This window comes from Mesoplodon mirus (genome assembly GCF_964341445.2).
Source record: "Mesoplodon mirus genome assembly, chromosome: 3".
Taxonomy (NCBI): Eukaryota; Metazoa; Chordata; class Mammalia; order Artiodactyla; family Ziphiidae; genus Mesoplodon; species Mesoplodon mirus.
The window spans coordinates 164,184,093-164,202,715 of record NC_138978.1 but is presented as its reverse complement, the minus strand read 5'-3'; the positions used below and the strand labels follow the sequence as shown (position 1 = coordinate 164,202,715).

General features: G+C 40.1%; 1 protein-coding gene across 8 annotated transcripts in view; it reads left to right on the top strand.

Annotated features, from left to right (window-relative positions):
* Positions 1 to 4,999: 4,999 nt before the first annotated feature.
* RASAL2 (RAS protein activator like 2) overlaps positions 5,000 to 18,623 on the top strand; it is a gene marked incomplete at its 5' end in the record, with an annotated part of 387,226 nt that continues 373,602 nt past the window's right edge. For all 8 annotated transcript variants that reach the window (XM_082612733.1, XM_082612736.1, XM_082612732.1 and 5 more), the window contains one exon: positions 5,000 to 5,647. In XM_082612733.1, the coding sequence (XP_082468859.1) occupies positions 5,446 to 5,647 (202 nt within the window). The remainder of the gene's footprint in view (positions 5,648 to 18,623) is intronic.

Genomic DNA, 18,623 nt, shown 5'->3' with positions numbered 1-18,623 from the left:
ATGAACAAATGAGAAAATTGGACATGTACCTGGTCCTCAGACTGACAGCCAAAATTGCAAATCCTCATCTCTCCTTTATATTGAAAATGTGTACTTAGAACCCAAAGCTTCTTTCTTTCTTTTGGAAATCTCAGATTATCACCAGCCTTTGTTTTTCAGACTATGACCAGGGAATTTATTATCTTTTCTCCTCCAGAGTTCCCCAACTTTTAGTTCCCTCTGGTCCTGGGTTTTGGGTCAGATTCTTAGAGTTGAATTCCATCGACAATAAATATGTAGATCACCTCTGGGAGCTTGGTGTCAGAAGCTCTAGAGGGAGGAAAAAGGAGGAGAGAGTAGGGCAGGCAGGGAAATGAGACTTTATTGTATTTCACACACAAAGGCCTGTTTGCAAACTACAATGTAAACTAAGACTTTTAACAGCAAAGGATTTATCTTCACTTTAAAATCTGGGATTTCACCAGGCAGATAACACTGGTATAAATCCAAGTAGGATTAACTGCCTCCCAGCAATGCAGATTGGTTTAACACTTTTGTTCATTTTATTTTTCTTCAATATTTTTTTTAAGTGATAATAATTTACAAAAACCATGAAATGTTTACTTTTGGCTCCACAACCGTTAGAACAATTCTACCTGCCAAAGGGGGGAAACCCCTTAAGGAATCCAGATCCATCAGTGAATTAAAAAATTAGGAAACTGGGGTTTTAATCTATGAACTAGCTATGTTACTTTATGTAGGTTGCTTAATAGAATTCTATGGTTCAATTTTTTTCATTGGCTAAATGGTGATTTTAAAAAACACTGGTTCGGCTTAGCTCACAGAATTATTGTTCAGGTTGTGAAAGTATTTTCTCTTTAAATTCTAAACATTAGATACATTCCAGACATACTGTTACTTAAGCAACTAGATAACCACTGAAGCCAGTCTGGGGTCAGAATGGGTAGGTGAAGGAAGAACTGGGATTTGGGGAAACTGGATGCAGTAAGTAGGATTACTGGGGATTGGCAGAAGTTGTTTTCTTCAGCTCAACAATGAATGACGCTAATGAGACAGCAAGCTAGGAAGAAGAAAGAAAAACCACTGTGAATGTTTCATACACCACTCCTAATGCTGCTTTGAAATAACTGCTTGGGTAAATAAATTCCTTATACAGTGACTAATAAAGAGATGCCCAAATTTGTACATCTGATGCCCATTATTCCCTTGCTCTCTGACTTCTTTCTTTCTTCTTCTCTTTTTAAAAATATTTATTTATTTATTTTCGGCTGTGTTGGGTCTTTGCAGCCGCTTGCTGGATCTTTAGTTGTGGCGCGTGGGCTTCTCTCCAGTTGTGGTGCGCGGGTTTAGTTGCCCACGGCATGTGGGATCTTAGTTCCCCGACCAGGGATCGAATCAGCGTCCCCTGCATTGGAAGATGGATTCTTTATTTTTTTTTAATTTTTGGCTGCATTGGGTCTTCGTTGCTGCGCACCGGCTTTCTCTAGTTGCGGTGCGCGGGCTTCTCATTGAGGTGGTCTCTCTTGTTGCAGAGCACGGGCTCTAGGCACGCGGGTTTCAATAGTTGTGGCACACGGGCTCAGTAGTTGTGGTGCACGGGCTTAGTTGCTCCACAGCATGTGGGATCTGCCCGGACCAGGGCTCTAACCTGTGTCCCCTGCATTGTCAGGCAGATTCTTTTTTTTTTTCAGTGCCCATACATGCATTTATTATCATTATTTATATTTATTTATTTATTTATTTAGTTAACATCTTTATTGGAGTATAATTGCTTTACAATGGTGTGTTAGTTTCTGCTTTATAACGAAGTGAATCAGTTATACATATACATATGTTCCCATATCTCTTCCCTCTTGCCTCTCCCTCCCTCCCGCCTCTCCCTCCCTCCCACCCTCCCTATCCCACCGCTCTAGGTGGTCACAAAGCACCAAGCTGATCTCCCTGTGCTATGCGGCTGCTTCCCACTAGCTAGCTATTTTACGTTTGGTAGTGTATGTATGTCCATGCCACTCTCTCACTTTGTCACAGCTTACCCTTCCCCCTCCTCATATCCTCAAGTCCATTCTCTAGTGGGTGTCTTTATTCCGGTCTTGCCCCTAGGTTCTTCATGACTTTTTTTTTTTCTTAGATTCCATATATATGTGTTAGCATATAGTATTTGTTTTTCTTTCTGACTTACTTCACTCTGTATGACAGACTCTAGGTCCATCCATCTCACTACAAATAACTCAATTTCATTTCTTTTAATGGCTAAGTAATATTCCATTGTATATATGTGCCACATCTTCTTTATCCATTCATCTGTTGATGGACACTTAGGTTGCTTCCATGTCCTGGCTATTGTAAATAGAGCTGCAATGAACATTTGGGTACATGACTCTTTTTGAATGATGGTTTTCTCAGGGTATATGCCCAGTAGTGGGATTGCTGGGTCATATGGTAGTTCTATTTGTAGTTTTTTAAGGAACCTCCATACTGTTCTCCATAGTGGCTGTATCAATTTACATTCCCACTAACAGTGCACGAGGGTTCCCTTTTCTCCACACCCTCTCCAGCATTTATTGTTTGTAGATTTTTTGATGATGGCCATTCTGACCAGTGTGAGATGATATCTCATTGTAGTTTTGATTTGCATTTCTCTAATGATTAATGATGTTGAGCATTCTTTCATGTGTTTGTTGGCAATCTGTATATCTTCTTTGGAGAAATGTCTCTTTAGGTCTTCTGCCCATTTTTGGATTGGGTTGTTTGTTTCTTTGATATTGAGCTGCATGAGCTGCTTGTAAATTTTGGAGATTAATCCTTTGTCAGTTGCTTCATTTGCAAATATTTTCTCCCATTCTGAGGGTTGTCTTTTGGTCTTGTTTATGGTTTCCTTTGCTGTGCAAAAGCTTTTAAGTTTCATTAGGTTCCGTTTGTTTATTTTTGTTTTTATTTCCATTTCTCTAGGAGGTGGGTCAAAAAGGATCTTGCTGTGATTTATGTCATAGAGTGTTCTGCCTATGTTTTCCTCTAAGAGTTTGATAGTTTCTGGCCTTACATTTAGGTCTTTAATCCATTTTGAGTTTATTTTTGTGTATGGTGTTAGGGAGTGTTCTAATTTCATACTTTTACATGTAGCTGTCCAGTTTTCCCAGCACCACTGGCAGGCAGATTCTTAACCACTGCGCCAACAGGGAAGACCTGGAAGGTGGATTCTTAACCACTGGACCACCAGGGAAGTCCCTGACTTCTGTTACCATGACTGCAACAGTAATTTAGTGTAAATAAAAATGCTCTAGCTTTATTCAGTGCAGGGCTCTAAATCTCTAGCTTCAACACTTTCTTTTGTCCAAACACTGAGGGATACGATGGTTAGACTTGGAAGTCTGACTATGGAGTCAGATAGTAGGAAATCAGGGTTCTAGGTACTGGAAATGATCACTTCAATCCATCACCAAGCCACATATCAACAAGCTTAATCACAAAAGGTTTTTGAGGGAAAGAAGTTGAAGTAACCAATATCACTGAAGCATTGCAGACCTATCTGTATTGGCGGTTGATTTGCCAGGTAACATGGCTGTTCCTCAGTTTTCTCACCTGTTAAACAGGAGGCAGGATGAGATTCTCTCTAAGGTTACTTCCTGTTGTGAAATACTATTACTCTAAATAACAGTTTAGAGAAAATTACAAAACGCGTCCTCATACCTCTTGATAAACCCAAACAATACAGAAAACAAAAATGTCCCCTTGTAGACCCGTCCCTTTGTGCCAAGTAGGGAGAAACGGGGGACAAACACTAAACAACACCCCCCCAAAAGGAGTTAAAAAAAAAACAACGCAATGTATACTTATGGAACCCTTGCTAGGTTTTATGCAGCCATGTTCAAGAAACATTGTTGGAGACCTACTATGTGCAAGACACTGTTTAAGTTGTTAGTTTTCAATTTTAAAATTATAATTATTACTTTTCAAGCAACCCAAATCTGAACTGGTGAATATTGCCTTGGGTGGGCATAAAATTAAACCCAAGGTCAAGGGAGACAGTCTACAGATAGACCAAAAATAAAACTCAAGTGACATCATTAGAGACTTCGGTAAAAAAGCCAACATACTGCAGAAAGATCGAAGGCAAAAAAAGAGAAACATGTTTGGTTAATACTAGGCTTTTGAGCATTTCATGTGCTTGCGAGGCCCGTCCATCCATCCACACCACACTTCTTAACCATGCTATTCTAAACCGATGACAAATCCAGCTTTAGCGCGGACAGGTCGCAGAGCACTGTCCCACACAATCCCATAATCCCAGACCCCGCTGCCAACTCTCCTCTCTGGGAAGGAAGGAAGCGTTTCCCCTAGGGTGACTGTAAAATAAAGCAGCATCTCCAATCTCTCCGTCCAATGAGAGAGAAATGTTGGTCCAAATAAATAAAGACATAAATGTATACATACAAGAAAAAGGGTGGGAAAAGGGGAAAGGGAAGCTCTTTTCCTTTCTTTTTAAATTTCCCGCACCCCTTTTCCACCCCGCCTCTCCACGCCGGCTCCACTTCAAGAAGCAGCTGGGAAGACTGGTAGACCGGGAAACGCACTGCAGGGCGGTGGTGGAGAGGGTATTTGGAAAGTAGGCGGGACTGGCTGGATGAATAACTCGGTGTCCGATTTTTCCTGCCTTCGGCGGCAGTTCCTCCTCCGCTTCGTTACTCTACTGCACACGCAGCTTGGCTCTCGGCCCTCGATTACTCCGGCCTATCACCCTGGGATGCCGCCTGCCGCCGCCACAACCGCGGCTGCCGGGCTTGTGGGATCCGCCGCGGAGTCGGAGCCGGACCCCGAGCAGCGGCGAGAACCTTGGCCTGAGAGTTAGAGGGGCGGGCCGGCTCATTCCTGGGGTGGGTGCCGAGGACTGGCGGACGAGAACCCGGGGCCACCGCCCCCCCTCGCCCCCCCACCCAGGGGTGAGGGAGTGGACACTCGGAGCCCCTGAGGCGGCGGCGGCGGCGGCGGGAGCCGGTCAAAGGGGGCGGCCCCTGGCGGCGACGCCCCCAGCCCAGCCCTGCCTGGCCCCACTCCATCCCCAGCCCCGGCCCGATCGGCCCGCGGGTGACGCCGGCTGGGGCACAGAAAGGCGGCTCCGAGGGGGCGGGCGGGCGCGCTGCCCCTCCCGGGTCCTTCCACGTCCCCTCCCGGGAGGGACCCATACCTGAGCCCGGACCCACCCCCACCCGGGGCCACGCTGGATCCGCCTCCCGGGCTGGGTCCCGCCCGCCGGCTGCAGGTGGGCAGCAGCGCCCGAGCCGCGGGCAGTGGGCGGCGGGGAAGGAGGTGAGCCGCGTCCGAGCCGGCTGCCGCTCGGGTCCTTGCCCCCGCAGCTGCGCTCTCCTCCTCCCCTTCCCGCAGGCAGGGCGCGGAGCCGCCGCCCGCCCCGCCGCCGCCGCCGCCGCCGCCTCGTCCCTCAGGGGCACCATGGAGCTCTCCCTGTCGTCCGGAGGAGCCGCGGAGGCGCTCTCCTGGCCGGAGATGTTCCCGGGACTGGAGTCCGACTCGCCGCTCCCCCCGGAGGAGCTGGACGCTGTTGTCCCGGTCAGTGGGGCCGTGGCCGGTGGCATGTTGGATCGGATCCTTCTGGAGTCCGTGTGCCAGCAACAGAGCTGGGTCCGGGTGTATGGTAAGGACCAAAGGCCGTCTTAGAGGCTGATGTTTCGTATCTTTGCTCAGGCTGAAATTCATTCCCTGGTCTCAGTCCTGTTCTCAGTCCCCATCCATCCTGGGTCCGTTTCCCACATCCCTTTTGGTTCTGGAGTGCATTTCTGACAAGTTTTTCCAGACTAGTACTTGAGAGATGTGACTCAGTATGGTCTTTGGACCTTTTCATGTACCTGCAGTAAATTTAAGGTGGAGTTGGGCTGTGTAGACTTAATTCTCAGGTGGTGACTTCAAGGGAAGTGTCAGCTGATCTTCAAGAACACACCGTGAAATCAAATGAATGGCGTTTCATTGCTTTCTCTGGAGTGAGGCAAGGCTGGAAACTAAGATATTATGAAAAAGCTTAGCAGAGGTTAAGATAATAAAATAAAAATCAGAAGCGTTTATTTGGTGGGAACAGTCTAATTCTATAACCTGTTTCTGAACCTCACTCTCCAAAGGCAAGCATTTAGTCCAAGGGGTGTGGATTGTTTCGGATTGTGCTATTGTTTCTGGTGCTCTTTGTAAAGTGACTGGTTTGCTACTCAGCAAGTTAAAAAGTGATGAACACACTAAAACTTTCCCTTTCTGCATTCCTAGTAACCACCTCTTTAATTAAAACTGAATGATGAGATTCTATTAGGGCGAGCCTTGTGGCAGCATTAAAACCATGCTGGTTTTGAAAACCCATAGCCCAAGGATTTATAGCCTGGCATTCAGGACTGAGCTGTGGCTTTCCAAAATATTGAAACGTCAAGGTGTTTATCACTTAGCTCACAGGACTATAAAAGACATTAGTAATGTGGCTGAGTATAAGATGGCAAATTAGAAGCACCTGAGATCAACACAATGTTAAGATGTTATCCTGCAGTCATGTGCATCTAATACTGTTAGTGATCAAGTACATTATGTTTTTTTGTTTTTTGTTTTCATCCTGAACAGGGTATGTGTTTAGTATTCAAGAGTGACTGTGACTTTGAAGTTGTCTTCCTGGATAGTTCAGTTGATTTCAAGACTTTAAAGTCTATCACCATGAGAAAGATCATAGAACTGGGAGTCCAGAGATCTGAATTTTTGTCTCAGTTCTTCCACTAAATGGCTATGTGCTTTGGAGCAGAGCAGGTCACTTTTTTGATGTCTCATTCCTCTTCTGTAAGATGAGTGGATTAGATTAAATAATCTCTTAATGGTCCTTGTAGTTCTAAAAATATATCAATTTTTATAACCAATTCTTAATTGTATTTTGCTGGATGTTTATAAATGTTTCTTGATGTTATTTTAATTAACTGAAAGAATTAAAGCAAAGAAGTGGGAGATGATGTAAGGTCACCCAGTTCATTCTCAGCAGATTAAAAACTTTAGTGCCTGATTTTTCCACCCACCTGCTGTTCCTACTTAGCCAATGGTTTATATTATAACAAAGGTTGGTGGGAATCTGAAATTGAGCTTGAATTAGAGTATATTGTGGTTACAACTTTTTCCTATTCTATCCTTCCTGTCCTTGTACACTTCTTTTGTATGTTGTTTTTTATATGAAGTTAGAGATAAGGCCTTGTTACTGCAAGAATATGTATATATGACAATTCAGTATTTCAGTGTCAAACTATTCTGTCTGGATTTTCTAGACCTAGTGTTAACTACCTTCTTTGCATATAACCCATAAAACTATGTGCTTGTTTTTGTAGTCCATTCCTAGGGCTAGGTTTGTGTGTATATTCTTAAATATATATGTATATTCCCTCTCACACACACATATATAGTGTGCATTTCAAAGCCAATTTTCAGACTTTCTACTGCATTGTAACTTTTTTGTCTTCCCTATCAATTAACCAGAAGTTTTTATTTACTGTTTAGTACTGCTACTTTCCTTCCTCTAAGGCAGCTCATCTTGGGTACTACTTTATTGTCTTTAGTTTGATGTAAATATTCCAAAACTATCTGAATGACTCTTGGCTCTTCTATGTCCTTAGCTAGTTTTTAAGTTGCCTGTTGTATAGCTCTTTGAAAAGCTTTGAAGTAAAAAAAATAGAATGTAGAAAATCAATTTGGAAAACAGTTCGTTTTGGTTTTCTTGTTTATTTGTTTTGTGTGTTCAAAATCCTGATTGTTTTGGAACATCAAGGTTCTTTTACACAATTGAAAGAGACTTTGATGAGTGTACTCAAATGTTTTTTAAAGAAATCCAGAAACTAGTCTAGAGCATGCAACTGGGGGCTGAGAACCTGGGTTTTCATTCTGGCCTTGCCACAAATTGTTGTTTAACTTTGGGCAAGTAATTTTAAGTCCGTGGGTCTAGGTTTCTACATAAAATGCGGAATCTGGAGTAATTGTATCTATGGTACATTTTAGTTTGAGTTTTCTGATTCTATGGCCTACCCTATTATTTAACCTACAACTTTGCCTCCCAAATCCACCCTGACTCTTGGGGCCAGGCATCAAGCAAGCCTTTAATACATTTAAATCATGACTATCAGGATTCTGGGGAGCACTTTTATCAAAAGGTCAATGAACTGAGTTTTGAAAAAAGGAATGTTGAGGGCAGATGTATATTTGTTTGGAATGTTTTCACAAGATAGGAAGGTGGGAATGGGGATCTCAGATCTAGCTCATTCAGTTTTGAGACCTAACCTAGAATAGACCTGTGGGTTTTAAAGATAAGATGCAAAGTAAGGAGCTGTATTAAGTGCTCCTGGCTTCTGGCTATGGTTTATATCCTCTTCAATATACTTAAGGTTTGAAATAAGTATGCAAACAAACAAGAAGAATAGAAGTAACCCCTCTCCCCAAATATCTTAATCGAAACTTTTATTTATTTACTTACAGAAACTTTTGGAAACAATATTTTATTAGTTTGCCTCACAAAATTTGAAGACTGGGCACTGTTTTGAGTTTGCTACTGATAGGTCTGGCTCTTTGGTGGATTATACCTATATTCAGAGTTTTGTGTATTGTCATGATTGCAAACTTTTTGGAATATGTCCAGAGCTTTATAATTTGTAGACCTATATTTAGAACACAAACAAATGCACATTTTTGAGACACAGCCAAGAGAAAATAGTTATGCTGTGCTATTCTTCATTTTCTTTTAGTTGTATGTTTTATTCCAATATTATTATAAGTTGTGCCCATGCCTGTCAAGACTATAATATTTTTGACACCAGGGAATCTGTCTTGTTTATCTCTGTATTCCTATCTTGCCACTCCCTTCATTGTCACAGTGTCTAGCAGATCGATACCTCCCCCATGGTAAGTCAGTATGTGCTGAATGTTGATCCATCTGTCCTTTGACCATCCAGATCTCAACCTGACTGACTGTATGGGTGGTAGAGTAGCTTAAACAAAGGCATGCCACAAACAGCTAAATATGGATGCAGAATCCAAGAGCATCAAATGCAGAACATTTTTCAGATATTTATAGCCTCAAAGTGAAGTCAATTGGCTGAAAAAGCTCAGCAGCCCAGCAAAAGGAAACGGGAGCGGCAAAGCCAGCCTCACTGTCTCTGCTTTCTGGTAAACAATGAGGACGTTAAAATTAACTACTTTACCATGAATGGATGGTGAGTGAAGGGCACTATTTGGGGGAAATTAAAGATACCAGTCTCCAGCAGTGCCCGCATTGGAGCTCTGCACCCATCAGTACAACAGATCTGCAGGTGTATGCACAGATGTGCTTTTAAATAGGTAGAGGGGAAATAGAGTTCTCATGATGAAGTGATCACCAAGAAACCATATTGTTTTTAATTTTAATAGTATGGGCAGGACTTATCTGAAATATTCAGTTAATAAAATAGTATCAACATTATTGCCTACCATTAAGCTAATATATAGCTCATTGTTTATTAATGATTGATAGGGACCTCCTGGAAACTTTCTAAAGGCTTGTACTATTTCAGCAAGCAGAAGAAAAAGGGAATTAATCATACTGCATCAAATATAATATAATTCTAGAAATATGGCAATGGGAATTTGGTAAGGACTTCTCATGAACTGGTTATGAGTTGATGGGGGCAGAAGTCTTATCTGGTTGTAGTAAGTAATATTGCTTATGCTTCATAAATTAAAACAAAGGATTTAATTAAAGAAGTATATTTTATTGCATTTTTAGAGAACATGTTTCTATGTTTACTTAAAATGTTGCAACCAGTAACCAGTCCAGGAAGTTATTTTATTGTGGTCCAGTATGAATTAGTTATGACTAACTCACTGGCCTTATATAGAATGTTCTTAGCATAATTCACTTTGAATATTCTCAGCAACTCATTCTTTTTTTAAAAAAATACTTATTATTATTATTATTATTATTATTTGCTGTACACGGGCCTCTCACTGCTGTGGCCTCTCCCGTTGCGGAGCACAGGCTCCGGACACGCAGGCCCAGCGGCCATGAGCGGCATGTGGGATCCTCCCGGACCGGGGCACGAACCCGTGTCCCCTGCATCGGCAGGCAGACTCTCAACCACTGCGCCACCAGGGAAGCCCCGTAATACTTATTATTTTTTAAATTAATTAATTAATTTTATTTTTGGCTGCATTGGGTCTTCGTTACTGCACGTGGGCTTTCTCTAGTTGCGGCGAGCGGGGGCTACTCTTCGTTGCGGTGCGTGGGCTTCTCATTGCGGTGGCTTCTCTTGTTGCAGAGCACGGGCTCTAGGCGTGCGGGCTTCAGTAGTTGTAGCACATGGTCTTCGGTAGTTGTGGCTCGCAGGCTTTAGAGTGCAGGCTCAGTAGTTGTGGCACACGGGCTTAGTTGCTCCGCGGCATGTGGGATCTTCCCAGACCAGGGCGTGAACCCATGTCCCCTGCATTGGCAGGCGGATTCTTAACCACTGTGTCACCAGGGAAGTTCCGCAAATCACTCATTCTTACACGTCTTACATATGCACCCCATGACTCCTGTTTTGTGGTAACATGTAGATAAATGAAATTGCTCAACCAAGACTAAAACTTTTATGTGCTCTATCTAATTGATTGCCAGAAGAAAATCAGTGACTTTGTATTCAGTATATCCCAAAACATGTTCATGTTACTTAAGTGTTTTAATTTCCTCAAATACTATTAATTGAACTTTTACAAATGAGCATTAATGTTTTAGGAATCCTTGGGATCTTAAGCTTGAGCTCAGTACTCAAGGATGGGGACTTCCCTGGTGGCCCAGTGGCTAAGGCTTCAGGCTCCCAATGCAGGGGGCCCAGGTTCAGTCCCTGGTCAGGGAACTAGGTTCTGCACTCCACAACTAAAGATCCCACATGCGGCAACTAAGACCCAGCACAGCCAAATAAATAAGTAAATCTTTTAAAAAAGTATTTAGGGCCTCCCTGGTGGCGCAAGTGGTTGAGAGTCCGCCTGCCGATGCAGGGGATACGGGTTCGTGCCCCGGTCTGGGAGGATCCCATATGCCGCGGAGCGGCTGGGCCCGTGAGCCATGGCCGCTGGGCCTGCGCATCCGGAGCCTGTGCTCTGCAACGGGGGAGGCCACAACAGTGAGAGGCCCGCATACCGCAAAAAGAAAAAAAAAAAAAGTATTTAAGCCCATTCATTTAAAAAAAATACTCAAGGATGAGGCATTGACTTTGAGTGTTGACACATCATTTTCCCATAATCTCCAATACATTTTATACACAGTAGGAGTAGACAGTTCTCCACTGAAATTAAAGAGAACTTCCAAGAAGGCCTAGGTATATACTGTTTATTTTAAATTATCTTGATTTCAAATAGCCCTCCTTTTTTTCCTTCAAGAGAAAATTTATGTATCTCATTTAAATTATGTATTCTACTAATGTCTCAGATGGTGGACAATTTCCTTTACAACATCTTAGTATTTTTCTACCCTCTATCATGTTGGTTTATTGCTATTTCATTTTCAGAGAACGAAAATATTTTTGCAGAATAGAAACTATACATCCACAATCCCTTGTCTAAAACCGTTTGGACTAGAGTGTTTCAAAATTCAAAACTTTTGATTTTAGAAAATATGGTATATATAGTGATATAAACCCCCTAGTGGTGTGTGGAGCAACATCAGTCATGTTAATATTTCTGCAATTAAACAAATGGACATTCATGCTAAGTATGGTATAACACTATACATAGCATGATGTCAGTGCAGGTCAGATTTTACTGCTAGAGAAATTATGAAAAAAGAGCGTTCAGAGCTTTTTGGGTTTAGGAATTGCCGGTAAGGAATTGAGGATCTGTACAAATTCTCTGATGTAAATAATATGAAGTTCTAGAATGCCCCCGTTTATCTGAGAATAGTTTGTTTATAAGGATTGCCTTTATCTTCTTCAGATAATAAGATTCAGTGTATGCACTTTAAAAAATGATGTACAGGGCTTCCCTGGTGGCGCAGTGGTTGAGAGTCTGTCTGCCGATGCAGGGGACACGGGTTTGTGCCCAGGCCCGGGAAGATCCCACATGCCGCGGAGCGGCTGGGCCCGTGAGCCATGGCCGCTGAGCCTGCGCGTCCGGAGCCTGTGCTCCCCAGCGGGAGAGGCCACAACAGTGAGAGGCCCAAGTACCGCAAAAAAAAAAAAAAAAAAAAAAAAAAGTGATGTACAGTTGTGTCCTATTTATGATGAATGAAATAAATTTTTCTGATTTGCTAAGGAAAAGGGATTCATATGACAAAGTAGGCTTTACTGAGATTACTGAGGAAATGGTAGCAAGGCAGTGGTTTCTTACACTTTGTTTTATTAGAAAGAAGGATAAGGTAAATCGAAGTGGAGGGTTTATGTAATTGTTTTTAGCAATTGCTCTCTGGAGTAGCACAAAGTGATTTGATTACCTTTTGAGTAGGTGAACCACAGAAAGGCATTGAACTAATGACTGAGTTAATCCAGAAAAAATTCAGCTGTCTGCTCCCTTGTCCCACCCTATTGGAATAACTTTTAAGTAACTAGAGAGGTGTTCAGTCTTGTTAACCAGGAGGAGGAGTTTGAAGTGTGCTGAGGGCACTCCGCCCTTGGCAGAGGGATAATTGCTCTCTGATGTTTGTTTCTTCCCAAAGGCTATCAAGTGCTTCTCAAGACCTGTTGGTAGAGAACCTTTTACAAGTTTAATGTAGCTGGTTTTCTTGTGGAAGGCAGCCATCGAGAAGTACATGATATGTAAATAGTAGGGAAAAAAAGATGTCCTGAGGCCCAGCTCAATGGGGTTAGAGGGAATATGGTAAACAAAAGAAATAAAAATTGAGCCCTTGAAAGCATGACAAAACTTCATTTGCTGCCCTGTGACTTAGAAATTATCATCTTCCTATCTCTATCAGCAGGGTTCAGGTGTTAGGAGTCTTGAGTTTTACCTTCCCTTACTCAGTGTAGTTACATTAATTGGTTGTCTGTGGCCACTTTGCTCATAAGGGTCCAGTTTAGATCCTGATTACATTCTTATTCCCCCATAAATTGTCTTCAACTTGGCTCAAGTTCTGTTCATGTTGTGTCATTTACAGTAGGCTTTCTAAAAGTATCCCCTCCCTGCTCCTAAGCCTAAGACATTGGTAGTACTTGCAGATACTGTTTGGGAGAGTGAAAATTTAGAGAGGAAAATTTTAACGTAAGGCAAGAAAACAAAGTTCAGAAGAATAGTGTGAAGAGTTAAAAAGTGTAGAAAATTGATAGTCCTCTAAATATTTTTCAAAAGAATCCTTTAAGTTTCCTCATTAAGTAAACTGACTCATGAAATTTAGCTTATTCCCAAAATTGGAGACAAATTCCACAGTTTGTCAGGATTAGAACTCTTAACCTCAGATTCCTCAGCCTCCTGTTATAGCTTCTAGATCTTACTGCTTTCCCTTAGGGAGATGGCCTTTCAAAGCTGAAGGTCAGTGAGAAATACCAGATTGTTAGTTTCACAGTCTTTAAGGGAAATGCTGGAAGTACCATTACCTAGGTAACAGAAAACAAAAATGGTCAAAACATCCAGAAAGTAGGAGGATGAGAATAATCTCATAGTGATCCTTAAGAGGTAGATTAGAGGACAGATTAGATCTTTTCCTAAATTCTTTATTCTGCCATTGGAGGGATGTTTTGAGGGATGTTTTGAGGGATGTTTCATTTATGATCCTTAGAATCCTGGGTAATCCTTAGTAGCTTTATACCTCCCTTTTAATTTCTAACCTCTCTGATTCATATTATTAAAAATTTAATACTATTTTCCTAATTATGAATGTAATCCATGCTTAATGTAAAGAATTCGAATTATAGGAAAAGCCAAAGAAAATTAAAATCAGCTATAATTCTACCTCTTAGAGATAATTCTTCCTTTAATATTTTACTTTATTCCAGTTTTTTCTGTGTACAGATATATTTGTTTGTACATATTTGGTATCATACTGCATCTATTTTATATCCTGCCTTTTTCTAATAGCATATTTTCTTATGGCTTTGAAAATGTTTAAAATTTTTTCAAATATATTTTTATTTTTAAATGTAATTTTAAAAATAGGAAATACATTTCCTTCTTTCAGAATTCAAAAGGTATAAAAGGATATGCCATGAGGTCTCTCTCACCCCTCCTCCCCACCCCTCACTTGCCATCTGGCAGGCAATCATTTCCCTCCCACACAATGATTAAATGTTGGAAATTTTTGTGTATCCTTCCATACCTATTCCAGGCATATAGAAATAGATAGATAGATAGGTAAAAACTCTGCCAAGAGTGGGATCCAAGAAATTTAGTTTAAAAAAATTCAGGGTTTGGGAATTCCCTGGTGGTCCAGTGGTTAGGACTCTGTACTTTCATTGCTGAGGTCACAGGTTCAATCCCTGGTCGGGGAACTAAGATCCCACATGGCCAAAAAAAAAAAAAAAAGCTGGGTCATTTTTTTGTGAGGTTAATGAAATGACTGGAACAAACCCCCAAAGGAAGTTGGTTGGGTGTTCTGGGGGTCTGGAGGCAGTTGTTGTTAATTGCTTAGTATCTGAATTGATAGTATTATAGTTTTTACTGTATATATGCTTTTTTCTCCTTTTTTACAGAATTGTTAACCCATTATAGGAATTGATCTGGAGTTTGTGTTATTCCTCCCTCACATCTCCCCTCCACACACACTTATTAATATATCTTGGGTATATTTTCGTGTCCATTTGTAAAGTGGTTCCTCATTCTTTTTATGGCTGCATGATGCTTGGATGAATCATAATTTATTAAACCAATCCCCACATTTTGCTGGTGCAAGTGATAGTGCATGAATAATCTTGGATATAAGCCATTTTGCTTGTGTATATCTATAACAAAAATTCATGGAATTGCTAGGTCAAAGATAGGTATATTTGTAATTTTGAAAGATATTCCCAAATTGCTCTTCTTAGGGGTTGTACCTATTTATATTTCTCCAGCAAGGTATGAGAGTGCCAATCTCCCCGTACATAGGGAATTATCAAGGTTTTTTAATGTGACAATCTAAAAGGTAAAAATTAGTCTTAGTTTAATTTTAATTTTTAAAATCTTACATTACGTGTGATTGAGTATCTTACAGAGCCATTTAAATACACCCTTTTTTGTGACTGTACATATCTTTTGCCCATTTTTATTGGGTTGTTGGATCTTTTTCTTAGTGATTTGCAGGAACTCTTAGTATATTAAGAGCGCTTTGTCTGCCATGAGTTGCCGGTATTTTCATTTATCTTTTTTTTTTCTTTTCCTCTATGAGGAAATTATTTTTATGCAGTTGAATGTATCAATCTTCTTTTTTTTTTTTTTTTTTTTTTTTGCCACACTGCGTGGCATGCAGGATCTCAGTTCCCTGACCAGAGATTGAACCCGTGTCCCTGCAGTGGAAGCGCGGACTCTTAACCACTGGACTGCCAAGGAAATCCCGAATGTATCAATCTTAGGGCTTTTTGGTTTTATGTCCTAGTTAGAATGGCCTTTCCTATTCTGAGGTTATAAAATAATAATGGTTTGTCTAGTACTTTCTTGTTTTTATTTTTACATTTAAACCTTTGATCCATTTAGAATTCATCTTGGTATAAGGTATGAGATATAGACACAATTTCACTTTTAGAAAGATGGCTTTCCGGTTATCCTAGCATCATTTATTGAATAATTAATTTTTTCCCCACTGATTTAAGATGACTCCTTTATTAGATTGCCATATACATTTTGGTTTATTTCACGATTTTCTATTATGTTCTGTTGGTCTGTCTATGTTCATGTGCCAGTATCACACAGCTTTATTACTGAGGTTTATGTGAAAATATAATTTGTTAATGACTAATTGAACATAACTGATTTAACCATTATCCTATTTTAAACATTAACATTTTTCAAAAATTTTATATTAGCAGTCTATTGATTCTCTTTATGCATCAGTCTTTGAACTTCTGAGTGTTTCCTTAGGCTGAATTCCTAGAAGAGTATGTTTTTAAAGGCCTGAGACTTAGTGCCAAATTTGTGTGACGTTCCTGGAAAGCAGTTCTTGCCACGAGTATATGAAAGTATAGCTCATAATTTTAAGTCCTACTTCTGTATTGCTACTTTCAACATATTGAAGTATGTTTGCATAGATTTCATGTAGTGCCTTAAACGTTATTTAGCACATGTTAAATGTGCTCAGAGTTCTAATGTTTATAAGACTGACCTTCAAAACTGAGTGTTTTCCTCAATGGTACTCCTTTTGATTAATGGCATATTTCCAGGTGAATGAGGGGAGCATGAGTATAGAGTCAAAGCAGTTGGTCTGCTAAAGGTCAAATCCACGACCATGGCCTTATTTATACTACGTTAGACTCTCCAACTGAAATGACCTGACACAGATACATAATGTTCTAGATACTCTAAGAAGAACATAGTTGGTGGCTTTCATCTCAGCTGATCGTGTCCTCCTTCTACTCTTTGTTTCTCAGAGTATTAGAAGGAATTGACATCGGTGATTTGAATATAGGTTCATTTAGTTTTAGCTGGATGAATGACTGAGGTGTATACCTTATATAGCACTGTGTTAATGCTGAGTTTTTAGCATGGGATTCATTTAGGTATGTTCTAGGGAAGTTTATAATGTCAAAGCCAAATTTGAGGAATGGCAACAAGAACTAACATTAATGACAAAAGTAATTTAAAATATTTTCTTCAAAAAAAAGCGCAGGAATAGGAATTGTTTTGAAAAAGCATAGTTTGTATAGACCATTAACCAGTTAACCAAATTTTCTTTTTTTTTTTTAAGGACAATTTTTTTTAGAGCAGATGTAGTTTCACAGCAAAATGAGAGGAAGATAGCAGATTTCCCATATATCCCCAGTTCCCACACATACATAGCCTCCCCCATTATCAACATCCCCAATCAGACTGGCACATTTATTACAGTTGATGAACCTACATTAACACATCATTTTTACCCAAAGTCTACATTAGGGTTTACTCTTGGTGTTGTACATTCTCTGGGTTTGGACAAATGTAAAATGACATGCATCCACCATTATGGATCATACAGAGTATTTTCACTGCTTTAAAAACCCTCTGTGCTCTGTCTGTTCATCTCTTCTTACCCACTACCCCGCTAACCCCTGGAAACCACTGATGTTTTTACTGCCTCTGTAGTTTTGCCTTTTTCAAAATGCTATATAGTTGAAATCATACCCAAATTTTCTTTTATCCATTAATCATTTGTTTAGCATGTAATAGGAGCACACTTAGAAAGGAACAAAGTAGTTTAACTTTTAATAGTGACATAGAGCAGTTTGAGTGAAATGAAGAATCCTGTATCCAGTTAATATTGTGGAAGTTTGTAGGAGATTTTGTTTGATTTAAATTTGGGCAGGATATACTATATAAGTATCTTGTTCCCATGATTTCCTTAGGCTTGACTCTGTACAATTTTCTATGTATTTGTAAATTTCAAGAATACCCCCGAGTGAGGAAACCCAAGGTCTTTCTAGTGCACGTTCCTATTTTGAAATGGGCCGGTTTTGCCAAGTGGTTGGTGATTAGCCTGTATCAATGAACCTGAAAAAGATGCCTAGCATAGTAGCTACCAACTAAGAAAAGACGCGGTTCAAACCTAAAAAATAACTCTACTTTTAGTATTTTCTGGCTTCATAAAGACTTAATAGTAGTTTTCATTTTTAGAGAAATGAAGATTTATTTGCTAATTTTTGAATCTTGTTTGATAACATGGTTAAGAAAGAACAATATCATATGTGGTGATTCCTATTGAAATAGAAAGATTCTCTAGAGGATTTAATATGGCCATATTTCTTGTTGTTTTATTCAGGCCAGAAAGTCCTAAGTCATTCTTTTTCAAGCACCCCCTAAATCAGTTTGAGGAAATTTTTAGTTATTTGCACTTTAGGTTATGTTTTTGATGTACATCTTGATTGTCATACCTTGAGAAATAGTCATATTACCTTGTGAAGCCGGTAATCTTTCTTTGCCTGTAGCTTAACTGGCAATGATAATGTTTCGCTTATATAACCAGTAATGTTATTCCATTTACCTGTGAGCATATTCTATAAAATGATACCTTTTTACAAAGTTGCTTTTTTTCCACAGTCTGAAAATATCCTGTATTTTTTTTCAATAAATTTATGAAAAATGATAAGTCTTTTCTCCATTTTATTGGGAAGTAATCATGTAAAGTTAGTGGTTTAAAGATTCTTGGTGAAGTTATATTGGAATCTGAGTAAGATTGGAACTGAGTTACAATCCAGTACTTTTTTGGGAAAAATTACCCTATCTCTATTATCCAAGTTCATAGTTACTGTTTCCAGTTTAATATAGTTGTGTTAAAATATATCACGAGCTATTTTTTATAAATTAAAAAAATATATTTATTTATTTGGTTGTGCTGGGTCTTAGTTGCAGCAGGCGAGCTCCTTAGTTGTGGCTTGAGGGCTCCTTAGTTGTGTCATGTGAACTCTTAGTTGCAGCATGCATGTGGGATCTAGTTCCCTGACCAGGGATTGAACCTGGGCCCACTGCATTGGGAGCATGGATTCTTAACCACTGTGCCACCAGGGAAGTCCCTA